General features: G+C 32.8%; 2 protein-coding genes across 2 annotated transcripts; one reads left to right on the forward strand and one right to left on the reverse strand.

The window, feature by feature from the left end:
* Positions 1-9,791: 9,791 nt before the first annotated feature.
* On the reverse strand, positions 9,792-11,326 carry BDR25DRAFT_228672 (8-amino-7-oxononanoate synthase; the record flags this gene model as incomplete). The annotated part of the gene is made up of 2 exons (XM_033685284.1): positions 9,792-10,223; positions 10,286-11,326. The coding sequence occupies 2 exons, from the start codon at positions 11,324-11,326 to the stop codon at positions 9,792-9,794; spliced, it is 1,473 nt and encodes a 490-aa protein (XP_033546358.1).
* Positions 11,327-11,588: 262 nt separating this feature from the next.
* Positions 11,589-12,473, forward strand: BDR25DRAFT_394228 (uncharacterized protein; the record flags this gene model as incomplete). Its single annotated transcript, XM_033698294.1, has 7 exons — positions 11,589-11,606; positions 11,638-11,681; positions 11,732-11,786; positions 11,860-11,973; positions 12,034-12,075; positions 12,134-12,175; positions 12,217-12,473. The coding sequence occupies 7 exons, from the start codon at positions 11,589-11,591 to the stop codon at positions 12,364-12,366; spliced, it is 465 nt and encodes a 154-aa protein (XP_033546359.1). The 3' UTR covers positions 12,367-12,473.
* Between the last annotated feature and the right edge of the window lie 6,273 nt (positions 12,474-18,746).

Consider the following 18,746-nt stretch of genomic DNA (forward strand, 5'->3'; position numbering starts at 1 on the left):
AGGAGGAGGAGGAGGAGGAGGAAGAGGAGGAGGAAGAGGAGGTGGAGGAGGTGGAGGAGGAGGAGGAGCAGGGTGTTGTCTCCCCTAGGCTCCTAGCGCGTCGCCAGCGCGCTAAGGAACTCTTAGGTAAGCTTGTTAATTTCTTTATAGTTTAAGCGTTCTATGTTTTTGCGCATCTTATGTACTAAATCCCTACTTAAACTTTATAGCATAGGGGAGTGTCCTTACTAGTAGATAGAACTCTTATTTCTAAGCAGTGTAAAAATGTCCCTACTATTAATAATTAACACTTTTTTTCTTTAAAAGCGTATTTACATGTCTTTAAAGTTAAGAAGCTACTTAAAGTGCTTAAATTACTATTTTAGTAAGTACTTTATAAGTCTATCTACTAACGTACTTCACGGGCGAGTTGCTCACACACCTGAGTCGCTTACTTTTGCCAAGACCCCACTAAACCACCCTTTCTACACTAATGCATTCCCCACAACACTACTTAGACGCGCTAAAAGAATGTTAGATACAGCTTATGCTCTAAGCTTTTAAACAAGACATAAAACTCTTAAAGAAATATGCTATAGCTATGTGCAGGGTCCTATAAAAGATAATAAATAACTACAGCGCTAGATAACCTTTACAAGCTAATTCTACAGCTAAATTATAAAGGCTAGGCAATAAAAAGAAGCAGGTGATTATTAAGACTATACTTAAGCTATATGCGTGAGGAATTTTCTCTTAGATAGCATTTGTGGCTAATATAGCTAATTCTTTGCGCGCTAAGTGTAATCTAGGCTATGTTTATATAAACTGGCCTAGTACGTTTGTGAAGCGTTATTTAGAGCTTAAAGTAACATTTAAGCGTAAGTATAACTATAAGAGAGCTCTCTATAAAAGTCCTAGAGTAATTTAGGGCAGGTTTAGCCTTATAGAGAATATTAAAGCTAAGTATAGCATCTAGGATAATAACACATACAACTTTAGTAAGATAGAGTTTATAATTAGCTAAATATCTCTTAACTATACTTACGCTTAAAACTTTACTTTAAGCTTTAAATAACGCTTTATAAACGTACTAGGCTAGTTTATGCAAACATGGCCTAGATTACGCTTAGCGCGCAAAGAATTAGCTATATTAGCTATAAATGCTATTTAAGGGGAAATTCCTTGCGCATATAGCTTAAGTATAGTCTTAATAATTACCTGCTCTTTTTTATTGCCTAGCCTCTATAATTTAGCTGTAGAATTAGCTTGTAAAAGTTATCTAGCGCTGTAGTTATTTGTTATCTTTTATAAAACCTTACATATAGCTATAGCACATTTCTTTAAAAGTTTTATGTCTTGTTTAAAAGCTTAGAGCGTAAGCTGTATCTAACGTTCTTTTAGCGCGTCTAAGTAGTGTTGTGGGGAATGCATTAGTGTAGAAAGGGTGGTTTAGTAGGGTCTTGGCAAAAGTAAGCGACTTAGGTGTGTGAGCAACTCGCCTGTGAAGTACGTTAGTATATTACTTATTTTAATATAGCGCACTTTAAAAGATCCTTTTGTGTGCTCCTAGCGCAGCTACATGTTCTAGATATTAATATAGCACAGGTAGGTAGTTATCTAGGCGTTCTCTTCTACTACTAACTAGATTGTCTGCTAGTTGTTATAGTAGATCTGCTATAGTGTGCCTAGCTCTAGAGTAAGCTTTTTAAAGAAGTGTTTTAGAGCTAGTAATTTTTTTATAATGTGCACTAAAGTAAGCAGCTTAGCTTTTATTATAGATATAGTTACTATTAGCTAAAAAGCTACTTTCTATAAAATTAGTCCTTTAAAAGGTAAGATAATATATTTATAAAATAATTATTTAGTCTTTATGTAATTAGTAAAAGACATGTTTTTACACATAATAAGTTATGCACTTTTTAGTCCTTTATACTATATGCCTGTATACCTTGTGCAGTATAGGTACATAATTGCCTAGTTTACTGCCTAGAAGTACTACTTTTCTAGGTTTATTAGGTAGTAAAAGAGCTAGGATGCTGCAAATACTACATTAAGGCGCACTATAATTATAGTGTAAAGTGTTAATTCTACACACTCTTAGTATTTTTTAATTTTATACTTTATTACTAATCTCTAGTTACTTATAAGCTCTTCTAATAGTAAAAAAGTCTTTAGAAAAAGTGCACTTTCTATAAAGTTAAATTTCTTTAACGTACCTAACGGGTTGGCCGGCCACACGGGTTGGCCGGCCACTTTTGCCAAGCCCCCACTAAAACTACCCTATTCTCTCGCAAAACAGCCTACTTTAGCCTTGTATAAAGTAATACAACATAAGATATTATTTAGAGTCTACTTCTACTACTTGCTTACACATACATAAGTTATGCCTAGTCTAATTGCACTGCCTGCATTGCCTTTAACTTAGCTTACTTTCTTTAGCGCGCACCTGCGTCTTTAGCTTCTTTCTATTACTACGCGCTCTAAACTTCTTTAGAGCAGTTAGACAAGCCCTATTCTTAACTATTAAAGTTTTTTTTGCCTAAATCTGCTTCCTTTTATGCAATCTATGTTATGTAGCAGCCTTATTTACTGCTTAAAGCTCTGTAATCTTATAGCCTACCCTATTATGTTAATGCCCTAGATAACTGTTGTCTACTCCCTATTACTTTACTATATTACCTTTAGCTGTCCTTGTCTCTCTAAAGCTATAACAACTACTCTAGTTAATATCTAGCCTATTATAAAGCCTAACTTGTTAAAGTTATACCTGTCTTTATCCTAGATACTGTACTTAGCTTTTATGTTAGCTACTAGGCAAAACTAGCCCTAGATAACCTCTAGATCCTTACAAAGCGCTCTCTTGTAATTATACTTATAATTAAACTTTATTATAAACTTAAGGCAGTGCTTAACCTACATACTAGTCTAGTTTAAGCTAACCTAGCCTAGATTGCGCTCTACAGGCAAGAAATTAGCTATATTAGCTACAGCTGTGAGCCTAGGGGGAAATCTGCGCGTAATAAGCTTAAGTATGTACTTAACAACTACTTTCTTCTTAAGCTTAGTTAGATTCCTTAATTTAGGCCAGCATTCTGCTTATAAAGGCTGTCTAGCGCGTTAATTGCTTAGTGTTATGTAAGAGACATTATAGATAGCTGTAGCGCGTTGCAAGGAGAGTTTTAAGTCTTATTTAAAAGCCTAAAGAGCAAGCTGTATCTAACGTTCTTTAGAAGATTTAATCTAGTGTTGTTGTTAAGGCATATGTAGATAGGTAGAGTTTAGTGGGGGCTTGGCAAAAGTGGCCGGCCAACCTGTGTGGCCGGCCAACCCGTTAGGTACGTTACTACTTTTTTAATATACATGTTATGTACTAGCTAGATTATTTTAGCCTTTTTATTTTTAATTATTTTAATTTTTAGAAACTATTTATACAGCTTTTAATCTTTTAGCTTTTACATTTTTTTAATTATACTAATTAATTAGTAAACTTCTAACTTATTATTATAGTAATAAATGTAGAGTATGTTATTTATATAAAAAAAAAGTAAGATATAGTAATTATAGTTAAAAATCAAGCATAGTTCTTTTTTAAATAAGATAAGCTTAAGCTTTTAAAAAGCCTATAAAAGCTTTTAGTACTATAAAATTAGTAAGTTACACAGTCTATATAGGGCTTAAAAAAGCTTAACACACATGCTAGGCTTTATAAAGCCTTTTAAAAGCTTATATGTTACTTTTAGCTTACTTTTATAGTGCATGTTTAAGAACGCGCTTATAATATTATATTACCTAATTTTTAGATTAAATTAAGCTGCTATTACTATTGCTGTTTAGAAGAATCTAGCTATAAAAGTAGCAGTATAGGTTAACTAGAGTAAGTTTTTACTTTAGAGATTACTATATACACATATGTAAGCTTTACATTTAGTAAAATACTTATTCTAGTTAAATTTATATGTAAAGACCTACTTTAGTAAAAGTAGCTTAGATGTTGCTTTAGTTTACATAATTTTTTTCTAAGTGCCTTTTTTAAGTAGGGTAGCTATTTTTTTTATGCTATAATCTTAAAAAGATTTTTATATAAGTGTTTATATAAATCTTTTTATTTTAAAAGTTTTTTTAAGAGCTTATAAGCTTTTAGTTAAGGCTACTTAAAAAAAGTAGCTATAAAAAACACTATGTAAAGTGTTTTAAGTGCTTTATTATTATAAGTAATAAATGCTTTAAAAAAGTTTATTTAAAAGTGCTTTAGATTAACTAAAGTAATATATATACTACTCTTCTTTAAAAGTATTATATATATACCTCTACTTTCTACACCCTTAGGCTTACCTAAGTTATTAGAATCTTACCTTTATATTTTTTAGCTTATATATGTAGCTAGTTCTTAGCTCTTTTTATTATACACATGTTTAAAAGGTGCCTTACCTGCTTTAACTAAAGCTATAAAAGATAATATTTTAGTGTAAAAAGTAAAAGTTAATTTTTTAACTAGTAAGCTAGCTATTTAACTTAATAAGCTTAGTAGATTTACTTTTTTAGTTAAGTGCAGTTTCTAGAGATTACTAGTATGCTTATGCCTACTCTATATAGAGCGTGTTGTAGAGCTATCTACAAGCTCTAGCTTAAAAGTTAGCTCTAAAGTTATAAGTACTATATATTTATTAGAAACTGTGTAAATTCTTAGTAACTTACTTATTATGCTTATTACTTATATAGTTATTTCTACTTTTAAGTGCTAATTCTTTAGCTAGCTAACTTAAGTTTTAATAAGCTTTTTAGTTTTTACACTTTTAATCTTATACTTTTAGGGCTTTTAATTTAGTATATTACTTTACTATTTATTTAACTTTTAAAGTAAAAGCTTAAAAGCTTTTTCTATATTATAGATTTTACTTTACTTATTAAAAATTTTAATAATTTTAAAAGCTTTTATTTTTATAAAAGTGTGTCTTATTAAAAGCTATATTTTTTATAGTAATTACTTAGTTAAGTAATAAGACTTATATTTTATAAATATTTAAAGCTTTATAGCTTACAAGATATTTTATGTAGTTTTATAAAGTTACTTTAAAGCTTTACTTTTAACGCCTAGCTGCTTACTCTCTGTTAAGTAAGTAAGTATAATAGCTATATATGTAAGTTTTGCTCTAATTAGGTCTTAAATTAACTATAGCACTTTTTACCTACTCTAGCTTATAGTATTTAAAGTAGTTAGTAAACTATGTGTCTAAGACTTTATTTAGTAAGTGTAAGTTATGTGTGTGCAACAGGCTTATATTATACAGCTATATTGCTGCGTCTACTACTTCTAGCTAGAGCTTCTTAGAGAGTCCTATGCTACTTTTTATTTTAATAAACTTTATAATTATTTTTTATTTAGCTTTTTCTATAGCTTTATTTAGCTTATAAGTATATAGTAAAAAGCTTTTAATATTAATGCTAGATTTTTTTACTTAAAGCTTATACTTTAACTTTTTATACTAAGAGAGTGTAGTAGTGTTATTATTTTACTATATTTTACTAATTTAAAGCTTATATTAATTAGACACTATGCTTTTAAAGTTCTTTATTACTTTCTAAATTTTTAAAAGTGTTTTTACTTAAAAAAAGTATAAAAAGATTTTACTACTATATTTATCTTTAATAATTATTATTTATAAAGCTCTGCTGTGCTCTAATAGCATATTAAACATGTTCTATGTAATTCTCTAAAATAAGTAAAAGGCTTACTTTTTTAGTCTTTTTAATATAACCTGCTTAGCGTGCGTTATTGCGCAGTGCTTATAGTGTACTTACTTTATACTTATTATTTATATATTTCTTACAATTTTAACTAGAGCCTATAAAGCTTTAAGGCCTAGGTGTTCTACATGTGTATACTAAAGCTCTTTTAAGTCTAAGTATAAAAATGTAGTTTATAAGTGTTAGTAATTTAAAAGCACACTTTACACTAGTAGGTAAAAAAAGACAGCTTTATATTTAATAAACATAAGGTTATGTTCTTAGTAAAGTGTTATAAGTACTTTATTCTTTTCTAGCATGCTTATGTACAGTGTATAGTTAAGTTTTAAATACTATAGTTTTTTTTTCTTTTAAATAAGCTTTTAAAATAATATTAATATAGAATCCTTTTACTATAACTACTTTTTATAGTGTAAGATTTTCTATGTGCTCTTTTTATACTTTATTTAATACTTTTTTAAGCTTTCTAGTTTCTGTTCCCTAGATTAGAAATAACTAAGTGCTAGCTTTTACTATGTGTAAACTTTAAGCTTTTCTAAATAACTTAAGTATAAGTAGCTTTATACTATTTATTAAGTGTATAGCACTCTTATTATCTAAAATTATACTTATAAAAAGTAAGTAAGTGTTAAAATTTATAGTTATATGCATTTTTAGTTTTACTAAAAGCGCTAGGTTAATAAGTGCAGTAATAATGCTTTTTAAAAATGCTAGTTTATCTAATTCTTTAATAGCTTTTAAAGTAAGAGAGGTTTTATCTAAAATTACATAGCCTCTTTTAAGTAGTACAGCTTTTACTTTTTTATACTACACTTACTTAAGCCTCTTAAAAATCTTCTAGTGTGTAGTTTTACTAAGCTTTTTTAGCTTTTTAGTAACTGCTAATATAAAGTCTCTACAGTCTACTACTTTTTATAAATAAAAAGATTACCTTAAAGCTCTGCATAAGCATAAGTAGCCTAATTAGGCTAAAATAAATTAGGCTAAATTATTATTTAATTATCTACTAAGTGGTGTAAATATACCTATGCCTTAGTTACTTATATATAAAAAGTGCTTTTAAAGTATTATTAAAAAAATTTTACTAATTTTCTAGATTATTAAAGGTTTTTTACTAAGTGCACTAGCCTTTATAACCCTCTAGTGCATAGAGCGCGCCTAGTCTAGTGCAAGCTTTAGAGCTAGAGCGTCTAGAAAGTCTTATGCAGCTAGCTAGCCTTCTATGTTAAGAATCTTATAGGTCTTTACCTTAGTATATAAAAAGTGCTACTGCTAGTACTAAGCTTTTAAAGTTATAATGCTATACTTTACCTTAGTAAGATAAACTTTATACTTTACTTATATAAAATTTTTTATGCTTATGTTTATTAGTACTAGCTTTTATTTTAAGGCTTATATAAGTGCTTATAAAGTAGATTAGTTCTCTAATATAAGCTGCATTATTATAAGTCTTAGAAGCTCTAGTGCAATAGTTACATTAACCTAGTTCTAGATTATCTAAAGATATGTTGCATAAGAAGCCTAGTTGCTTAATTAAGCTTAGTACTTAGTAATATTAGTTTAGTACTATATATTAGCCTTTTTTAAAGAGTTCTTAGTAGTAATTACTTTAAGTGTAGGCATCTTTAGAGCACAGTTTATAGGATTTAGAGCGTCTAGTCTATCTAGATTAATTATGTTCTATAGGTTTTTGCTAAGAGTATAGAACTAGAGCTAGATAAACTAGAGAGGCTAGCTTGTGTAGTCCTTAATCTAGTATACTCCTGTTAGGAGAGGAGCATCTTAATTAGCTATAACATAGGCTTTAAAGGTAATAAAAATAAGAGAGCTTCTAAACAGCTTTTACTAGCGCTATAGTTACATAAGGAGAATTATTCTAGGTTTTTAAAGCGCTAGGCCTATAACTATAAAGGATAAAATAGCCTAGCAGTAGCTGTTTAGAAGATTAGATAAAGTAACTCTGCTATCTAAGAGAGCTAAGGGCTCTCCTTATATACACTAAGCTTTAGAACATAATATCTCCAGATCCTAAGCTGCGTCCCAGGCTCTAAGCCCCAGTCCCAGGCTCTGAGCCCCAGCCAAGGCTCTTAGTATACGCGACAGAAACTTTATACATAGCTGTAGTATATTCCTTTAAAAGTGTTATATTATATTTAAAAGCCTAAAGTATAAGCTATATCTAATGTTTTTTAGCGTGTCTAAGTAGTGTTATTAGAAATGTATTAGTGTAAAAAGAGTAGTTTAGTAGAATTTTAGCAAAAGTAAGTAACTTAGGTGTGTAAGCAACTTGCCTGTAAAGTACGTTAAGTGTTCTATTATTTACATATACTTTAAGTTTTCTATTCTTTTTTTAGTGCAAAGACTACTGCTAATTCTACTAAGCTTTTACTTTTTTATATATGCTTTTATTATAGCATTTAGTTTTAGTATTTATTTAATGCTTTTTCTATGCGTAAGTTATTGTCTATAATTTATAAGTTTTTAGTTGTGCTCTTAGTACTAGGTTAATCTTATAGTTTTATAATTAATGTACTAGTAGTTCTTTAAGTTCTTCTAAAGTTTTAAACGTGTCTTTATAATTTGCATATTTCTTTATAATTTATTTTTATTGTGTAATTATTATTACTTTTGTAACGGTGCTGCTTGTCAAGCTCCGCTGCTAGTCACATGATCTCGCTAAGGGTTAAGCGAGCGCGCTAGCGCCTTGGCGCTGCGCAAGCTTTTCTCTCGCGAAAACCCTTCGCCTCCTTCACTCCCCATCCTAGTTTAGCTGAAATAGAGCCGACCTACTCTACCTTGCTTCCCCAGCTCTATACGGTAGTAGAGACAGTGCTTGTCATCACAACTGCAAACAGTAGTCTTAGCAAAAGTAAGCAACTTAGGTGTCTAAGCAACTCGCCTATAGTCTACGTTATACACTCTACTTTTTTTCTAAGAGATCTATCTATTTACAAAGTCTTACCTTATAAGTAAAAAAGGTAGATTGCTTTATAGAAATCTTTTCTTTTTTTAGATTAGAGGAAATTATCTTTCTTTTTCTAAAGGCTTGTAAGTAGAGTAGCTTTTTTAGGCTCTAGGTTGTCTTATAAATATAGTAAAGGTAGAGGCTAAAAAAAGTATTCTTAAATAGCTAGCTGTCTATATAACATGGAAGCTAGATAATCTAGAATTATTATATGTTTATAGCTGTATCTTATAGTGTAATTGTTGCATACAGCTATCCGTCTATATATATCCTTCTGCTGTGCTAGCTAGGAGGTTAACCTTTTAGCAAACGCAACAGTTATAAGCCTAGTTTGCAGCGTAGTGTAGATAGTTAGCGCTTAAAAATTTACACACTCTTATTCTACTAATATAATTGCATTATTACTAAGCATAGTGTGTTTAATTTCTATACTTAGTAAAAAGTATTTAGGCAGTGCGTCTATTATAGAGGCTACCTTACTAGATCTGTCTCTAAGTTCTGTTGCTTAGGCTGGAGGGTGTGTTAAGGTTGTTTCACTATGTTTCACCTCTCTTGTTCCACAGTTTGAGCTGGGGGGTGTGTCGCGTACAGCTATCCGTCTATATATATCCTTCTGCTGTACTAGCTGGGAGGTTGACCTTTTAGCAAACGCAACAGTAATTTTTAGTTAATTTAGTTATATAAATAAAGGTGCTAAGTAAGCATAATTTTATGATAGCTTTAAGTTAGCTAGTTAAGTTAGAGTATTGATTTACATCTATAATAGCAGGGGTAGTAAGGGCCGCAGCAATAGCTAATAGGCTATAGTAAAGGCTGTTGTAGCTTAGGGAAGGAAAATTTCTGTATCAAGAATGCGACAGCGACGTTCGCCATCGAAGATGGCATAACGTATTCCATAAACAATAGGTCGAAATTTACCAAGAACGCGTCACCTTTCACTTTAACCCGCAAAAATCAATAAACGATACCGAATCTATTGCTTGAGAAGGCCGGGCAGCTCTTGCTATCTCGTCTATTAATCAAGGCCAGATAGAAAACGTAAATTACGCTGTAGCTATCCCTATTGTAAGTGTGAACTCCATCTCAACGCTTACGAAGGGAACTAAGCTAATGCTGCTTGCATCGCATATACCTGCTGCGCCGCTTTCGGAAGGGTAACACGAGAGCCCGAAGTACCCTCCTCAATATCCAGCATCTCCGCCGCCCAGCTGCAAATAGCCGCAACTGCTTTATCAAGTTCTTGCTCAGTATTGTGTGCATGGAAGACTAGCCGGATGCGACTTGAACCCTTCGGCACGACCGGGTAGGAGATGTTATATGCATTCATACCTGACAAGGATAGGTGAAAGAACAGATACTGCTCGTGGCGTGGACGCGTCCGAATCGGCACGATGTGGCTGTGATAAGGTCGTTGCTCCCAATCCTCAGTGAGTGGGCACGAAAGCAAACCCGCATCGAGGGCGTCTTCCCACACAGGGTCGTTTGTCAGTTGGCGGAAGAAGTACGTCACATTGGTCTGGATACGTTCCTGGGCCTATTTACGAGGAAGTACTGTTAGCGCTGGACGCTGAATGCGGTGTATGTTTTCGAACGAACCTCTCTGGTCTCACCGCTGGCTAATAAGTTGTAACCAACACGCATAGATGCAACCATTAATGTCGAAGGAGCGCCAGAATAGGTGAGACAGCGTGACTGGTGCATGATAGCATGTCGAATCGTCTCATTACAGAGGATAATACCTATTGCTCGCGTTACACAACTATTCAAACAGTTAATCACGATACAGCATGACCGACCTCCGGTAGATCCCAACGCCTTGCTACAAACGTGGACGCGAATAGCAATCTCTTTTTCGAGTCCTAACATTTGAACTAAGCCAGATCCATTTGGACCCAAAACCCCGCTGCTGTGGGCCTCGTCCATGAAGAACTGGGCGTTACCGAGCGGGAACAGTTCTTTGGCAACATTGACATATTCCTGAAGCGGGCAAATGTCTCCGTCCATACTATATATCGACTCGACACATATCAAAATCGATTGACTTCCAGAGCGGAATGCGGGATGCCTGTCTTTCAGGGAAGTAAGAACATCCTGCAGAGAGCTGGGGTCGTTGTGGCGGAATGGGATCTTATGTGCTGCTGTGCTAATCTTCATGCCAACATGTGTGCTCGCATGCATATACTCGTCGTACACTATGGCGTCCCCCGGGAGCATTACAGCCTCAATGACCCCAGCGCAAGCGAAGAATCCCGAGTGCGCAATCCAGGCTGTCTCAGCGTTATGAAATTTCGCCACCTCCCGCTCCACTTCAAGAAGATAATCGTAGTTTCCATACTGAGCCCGCGACCCCGAGGCGCTGAGCAGGTATTCTCCTTGGCGCTCCAGTTCCTTATTGACGCCTTCGCGAATCCGACCAGACCGGCTAAGACTAAGGAAATCGCTGGATGTCAAGTCGATGACAGAATTGTCCCATCGGGGTTTGGCGGTCATGAGGCCGAATTCTATCCGGGATCTGTCCAAGGCTTGCTCGAGGTTTCGGTCGAAGGCGGGTGCATTTTTCAGCGCTGGGGCTTGCGGCTTGTGCTCGTTGAGCCAGTTCTTAAACATGCGCTCGGCGTACGTGGTCGATTGTGACATTGATCTAGATACCCAATGGTTAGTTAGATTTCTTTTAAACATCTGAAATATCATGAAGACGAACCTTTGAGTGAGGAACTTTTGATACTCTGATGTTTCAACTGGCTAACGAACCAAATTGAGGTTCTCCCTGCGTGCCCAATTTTTGTGGGGAAATAATTCCCAATCACAAGGATATTCGTTTTTCGGAATGCTACTACGCTCCTGCCATATTGTTGAATGCTTCATTACTAGCTCTCTACTATCAAGTCATGCGTTGAGCATGGTTTCGGTCGAAGGAGTTGACAGAACCCCCCACATTGTCTGACAAGTGGCAAACATATCGCGCTCCTCTGCGTGTACCTCTTCTTTTCTCGTGCTAACGTTATTAACAGGGATGATGATCCGCCCTGAATGTCTCTGAAGTGAAGTGATAGGATTTGGGTATCACTGTTGTTTACCGGATCCTATCGCTAATCCGGTCTAACTCTACTTTAGTTTGGATTCCTTCCATAATCTCCCTGGTCGCGGGAAACTCGGATTATCATCTCTAGGCCTTAAACGAAAGGAGATATATGAATAGTTCCGAAGAAGGCAAAGCGCGCCCACCTTGTGTAACCTGTACAGTCCACACGACTATCGATTCCCGTTTCCCCACCACACCGCCTGTCTGACACCGGCGTATTCCCGCGGCCCCCACTTTGGCCGCGCAAGCATTGATTGCCCAGAACCATTTCGCCATAAGAAACTTCTCTGGTCGTCTACCAGGGGTTCGGCCCGTGCTAGGATGTGCAGCCTACATTATACGCGCCCGCCACATTCCACAAGTGGGTGCGAAGATCGAGCAACGATGTAAGCATGCAGGTCGTTGTAATCCTCCATAAAGTATGTCAGATTAACCACTATCGCAGGATACCGAAGTCAGCGAAGATAGTATCGAGAACGATCGCCTACGAGATTTCGGCAACTATTTGGCTTCCCCGCTCGATCACATGGCATTAAGCAGCTTTGTGACCTCTGTCGCGTTCCTAATACAGATATCGTCCTTCCCTGAACCATAACACCTCCCACTAACTTTACATTAGCCTCTTAGTTAATGTTATGCCCCTTACTGCCCTTACTGTTATTGATATAAATAAATACTTTATAGCAAAGCACTTAGAGTAATATAATATACCCAACTTAATTAGTCTTTTATATATCTATATAACTATATAACTATTTTTATACTAGTTATAATCCTAGCATCTTTTTTATATAAGTAATCTTAATTTTCATATCTATTATTTCTTACTACTTGCGTTCTATAACTTACAGTGCTACTATGTACTTTACACGCTGCTAGTTAGTTATGTTATATATTATATACACCTTTAATATACTTTTAGACTATAATAATTACTATTAGTATTTAAAAGTACTAACGTACTCTACAAGCAATTTACTTACACACCTAAGTTACTTTTACGAAGACTACACTAAACTACTTTTTTACACTAATGTATTTTTAACAACACTACTTAAATATATTAAAAGAATAGTAGATATAGCTTATAGTTTAAACTTTTAAATAAAATCTAACTGTTAAATAGACTCTTTTAGCTAGCTGCTTATAGTATAAGCACTTAAGTAGCAAGAGTAAGAGTAGTATACAGTGTGCACAGCGTACGAAGTAGGTAGGGTGGGGGCAACATGTTTCTAGATCTATTGCTCTGTTTTTTTCTCTGTACAGAGGAAAAGGGGAATATCTAGATGTTCACGCACACAGGTTCGCGCACAAGCATTATGTGACATAGTTACGCGATCCTTCTTGTGCGCAATAACTAGTATCTAGACTGTAACGCTGCTGCTGCGTATAGACAGTAACACTTTTTAAGTAACATACTATAGCTATGTATAAAGTTTTTTAAAAAATAATAAAAAACTAACATACTAAATAACTTGTCGCGTACAGCTATCCGTCTATATATATATCCTTCTGCTGTGCTAGCTAGAAGGTTAACCTTTTAGCAAACGCAACATAACTTTAATAAGCTAATTTTATAAGTAACTTATAAAAACTAGATAATTAAAAAAAGGTAATTATTAAGAGTATACTTAAGCTAAATATATAAGAATTTTCTTTTTAGCTAGTAGCTATAGCTAATATAGCTAATTCTTTACACACTAAGTTTAATCTAGGCTATGTTAGTATAAACTAGCTTAGTATGTTTATTAAGTGTTATTTAAAGCTTAAGTAAAGTTTAAGTAGAAGTATAACAAAAAAAAGCTTTTTATAAAAATTTTAAAATAATTTAAAACTAGTTGTAACAGCGCGTACCGCGTCACATGCTCTGCAACTCAAGCTCCCTTGCTTGCGCAACAAGTAGCGCCTTTGTGCAACAAGTAGCGCCTTGGCTAAAAGCACACATGTATATTTAAACTCGCAGAGCAGCTCCTCTGCTCCTGAGTTTAATCTAGTTAGGTTACACTACCTCTTGCTTGTAGCTTAAGCATGCTAATTGTAACATTAGATTAAACTCTTTAGGTAACATAAAAGCTTAAGTACATATGTATATGTACACGCCTAAGTTTTTTTAACACATGCACACGCTTATAATTCTCGGTTAATAGACGCTAACATACCTTATTATATTAATAGTAGAGACAGAGCGCAACTTTTACGCACATAATCCTAGGTTCTGCTAGAGATAGGTTAGCTTAGTTACTGCGCTCTAGCTTCTACTGCACACGCATATAATTAGCTTTTTACTTTTTTTTACTTTTTTTTTTATATAATAAAAAACCTAATATAGCAGCTTTAGGCTAATATGTAGACCTTATAAGCTAATTTTTAGTAAGAAGTTTAAAGCTTATATGCTAAAAACTAAGCGCTATAAGCTATACTTATTATTATTACTACTGCTACCTTCTTCTGTTTAAAGCTAGTCCTCTCTACGCTAACTAGACTTAATAGTAAGCTATATAGATTTAAGACCTAGCTACTAACTATTAAGGCTAAGATAGTAGTAGATAGTAATGTAATTAAAAATAACATAGCATAATTCTACTTTATATAGAACAACCTAGAGCCTATAGTGTAGGCTACTGTACTACTGCTGCTATTAAATGCTAAAGTATAAAGTTAATAAGACTATAAAATAATTCTATAGTAGCTATAATAAGTATACACTAGTCTTAATAAGATCTATAAGGCTTAGGAGGCTCTAAATAAACTACAGCAAAATAAAAGTAAGCCTCTAGTAGCCTATATTGCCTAATTTAAGCAGATCTTGCATAAAGCTAAAAGCAGAGATTAGCCTACTGCTATTAAGATTATACTATTTTACTAGGGTCTTAATGCCTTAATTTAGCGCGCACTAGATAGCTAATTAACGCTACTAGACAACTATCTAGCATTCCTACACGCAGCGCAGCGTTTAGCCTTATAATTAAATACATATTCACATGCTCCGCACACCTAACCTAAACCTAACAAAATAAACCTTAGCAGCATTAACATTATTAGCATTAATATAATTAATGTCGCTGCAGCTACATCTAGTGCTAGCACTAGGGCTAGGTTAGTCTCTCCTCCCTAGCGCGCACAATAGAGGAAGGTAGGGAGATGCGTACAATGTGGCTTAGTAGCTTACTAGGTACAGGACTCCCCCTAGCTTCTAGCAGTTATTAGGCGCATTGCAACTATACAGCTAGCAAAACAATTAGTAGTTTAATAACTAAAGCTAGCACTAGGCTACTATTAGCCTAACACAGAGGATAATAACAATAATAACAGTAATAATAGTAATAACTTAGTAGATAAAGTTACACTATAAGTAGTAGCTAAAGAGGTTTGTTCTAATTCTTTTTTTTTTTAGCTTAATTTTAAGCTCTTTTTTGTACGTAAAAATTAAGCTTTAGAGGGGAGTAATATAACAGCGCGTACTGCGTCACATGCTCTGCAACTTAAGCTCCCTTGCTTGCGCAACAAGTAGCGTCTTTATGCAACAAGTAGCGCCTTGGCTAAGGGCACACATGTATATTTAAACTCGCAGAGCAGCTCCTCTGCTCCTTAGTTTAATCTAGTTAGGTTACACCACCTCTTGCTTGTAGCTTAAGCATGCCGATTGTGACACTAGTGTAGCTTTATAAAGAATATTAAAACTTAGTACAGCTTCTAGAATAATAACATATATAACTTTAATAAATAGGCTTTATAATAACGTATACTATAGGCAAGTTGCTTACACACCTAAGTTGCTTACTTTTACTAAGACTATACTAAACTAATCTTTTTATACAAATGCATTTCTAACAACACTACTTAGATATGCTAAAAGAATGTTAGATAAAGCTTACACCTAAAGCTTTTAAATAAAACATAGCACTTTTAAAAGAATATGCTGTAGCTATATGTACAGTCTTTTAAAAAATACTAAAGAACTAATATACTAGACAACCTTTATAAGCTAATTATAAAGCTAGCTTATAGAAACAAGATAATAATAAAAAGTAGGTAATTATTAAGCATATACTTAAGTTAAATGCATAAGGATTTTTTCTCTTAGATAGTAGCTCTATAGCTAATTCTTTACACGCTAAGTATAATCTAGGCAATGTTAGCATAAGCTAGCCTAGTATGTTTATAAAGTGTTATCTAGAGCTTAAAGTAAAGTTTAAGAATAAGTATAACTATAAAAAAGCCTTTTATGAAAATTCTAAAGTAATTTAAAGCTAGTTTAGCCTTATAAAGAATATTAAAGCTAAGTATAGTATTTAGAATAATAACATATACAACTTTAATAAAATACGCTTTATAATAGGCTAGATAACTATTAACTATACTTACACTTAAAACCTTACTTTACGCTTTAGATAACACTTTATAAATATACTAAGCTAGTTTATAATAACATAGTCTAGATTATACTTAGCGTGTAAAGAGTTAGCTATACTAGCTACAGCTGCTATCTAATTATGCTTTTTATTATTTTCACGCCTTTATAAGTTAACGATATAATTATCTTATAAAGGTTCTATAGTGTATTAGTTATTTATTATTTTTTAAATAACTTTATATATAGCTATAGAATGTTTCTTTACAAGAGTTATGTTTTATTTAAAAACTTAAAGTGTAAGCTATATTTAATATTCTTTTAGTATGTTTAAGTAGTGTTGTTAGGAATACATTAGTTTTAAAAAAAGTAGTTTAGTGTAGTTTTAGTAAAAGTAAGCAACTTAGATGTGTAAGTAACTTGCTTGTAGTTCGTGTTAACATAATTATAAAGCTAACTTGTAAAAATTAACTAATTTAAAAAATCTTTTATTATAAAGTATATATATAACTTAGATTTATACAGATTTTTTTACTTTAATTTATAAAAGATATAGCTAATAGACTATAAAGATATTAACATTATAGTCTAAGCTAGGATAAGCTATATTAGCATAACCTAGGCTATAAAGCTTAAAAAATGTTTTTCTTAAAAGTATAACTATAAAAAAGCCTGATGTAAGAATCTTATAGTTATATAAAAGTAGTTTAAACTTATATCTAACACTATTACTAAGTATAGAATCTATAAATATAATCTATAAAACTTTATTTTAAATAACTGTAATAACGTACTTTATAGACAACTTACTTACACACTTAAGTTGCTTACTTTTTCTAAAACTCTACTAAACTAATTTTCTTACATTAATAATTTCTAACAACACTACTTACATATGTTAAAAGAATATTAGATACAGCTTACACTTTAAGGTTTTAAATAAAATGTAAAACTTTTAAAGCAACATGCTATAGCTATATATAGTGTTTTTTTTAAAAAATAATAGATAACTAACACACTAGATAACTTTTAAGTTAATTTTATAGCTAACTTATAAAACCTAAGTAATAATAAAAAGTAAGTAATTATTAGGCATATACATAAGCTATATATATAAGGATTTTTCTTTTAGCTAGTAGCAATAGCTAATATAGCTAATTCTTTACACGCAAAGCATAATCTAGGCTATGTTAATATAAACTAGCTTAGTATGTTTATAAAGTGTTATTTAAGGCTTAAAGTAAAGTTTAAGCTTAAGTATAACTATAAAAAAGCTTTTTATAAAGATTTTAAGAAAATTTAAAGCTAGTTTAGCGTTATAAAGAATATTAAAGCTAAGCATAGCATTAGAATAATAATATATATAAGTTTAATAAAATAAGCTTTATAATAAGCTAGATATCTACTAACTATACTTATACTTAAAACTTTACTTTAAGTTTTAAATAACACTGTGTAAACACACTAGGCTAGTTAATGCTAATATAACCTAGATTATACTTAGCGTGTAATAAATTAGCTATATTAGCTATATCTGCTAGCTAAGAGGAAAATCCTTATATATATAGCTTAAGTATATGCTTAATAATTACTTACTTCTTATTATTACTTAGCTTTTATAAGTTAGCTATAAAATTAGCTTATAAAAGTTATCTAGTATGTTAGTTATTTATTATTTTTTAAAAAACTTAATATGTAGCTACAGCATGTTACTTTAAAAGTGTTATATTTTGTTTAAAAGCCTAAAGTATAAGCTATATCTAATGTTCTTTTAGCGCGTCTAAGTAGTGTTATTAGGAATGTATTAGTGTAAAAAGAGTAGTTTAGTAAGGTCTTAGTAAAGGTAAGTAGCTTACGTGTGTAAGCAACTTGCCTGTGACGTACGTTATCTACTTCTAGCTTTAATTAAAGGTATAGAAAACATAAACTAAACCTATTTTAGCTAAAATAAACTATATACTAGTAAATAAACTTATAAAAGCTTTTACTCTACTAAAACACTTTAAGTTTATCTAATAGATTAATTTAAAATTATTAACTATACTACTTAATAAGAAAAATTAGTAAGAAAAGCATTGCACTATAGATAGTATATAGATACTGCATTCTATAAGCTATTTAAGAAATTGTATTGCAAATTTAATATAGAAATCTTTCTCCTTTAAGCTATAACAGCTTCTACTCTCTTTGCTACAGCCTCTACTGCCTTTACTCTAGCCTCTTAGCTATTGCCATAGCCCTTACTGCTTCGGCTGTTATAGATGTAAATAAATACTCTGCGGCAGAGCACTTGGACCAACACAATGCACTTTACTCCATCAGCTTCTCACATAGGTGCATGACTATTAACCTCTTTCTGCAACAACCTCGGCGACCCCGACGCTGTCAGCACACCGCTGGGGTTAGTTGATCCCTGCTGCATTTCGCCGGCTGACGTGGACTGCCTGGGGGTTACACGTGAACTCGCAATGGAGGTCAGCGTCGATCAACGACGCACTTCCGGCGTCTCTTTAGCCGCCAACGCAAACAACAACATGGTGTCTGAGTGGTTGGAATTGCCGCCAGCATCAATACTGAGTATAGGTTAGCGTGAAATGGTCTTGATATACCTGAATGCTCTCGAC

The sequence above is a fragment of the Lindgomyces ingoldianus genome, assembly GCF_010093535.1.
Source record: "Lindgomyces ingoldianus strain ATCC 200398 unplaced genomic scaffold BDR25scaffold_20, whole genome shotgun sequence".
Taxonomy (NCBI): Eukaryota; Fungi; Ascomycota; class Dothideomycetes; order Pleosporales; family Lindgomycetaceae; genus Lindgomyces; species Lindgomyces ingoldianus.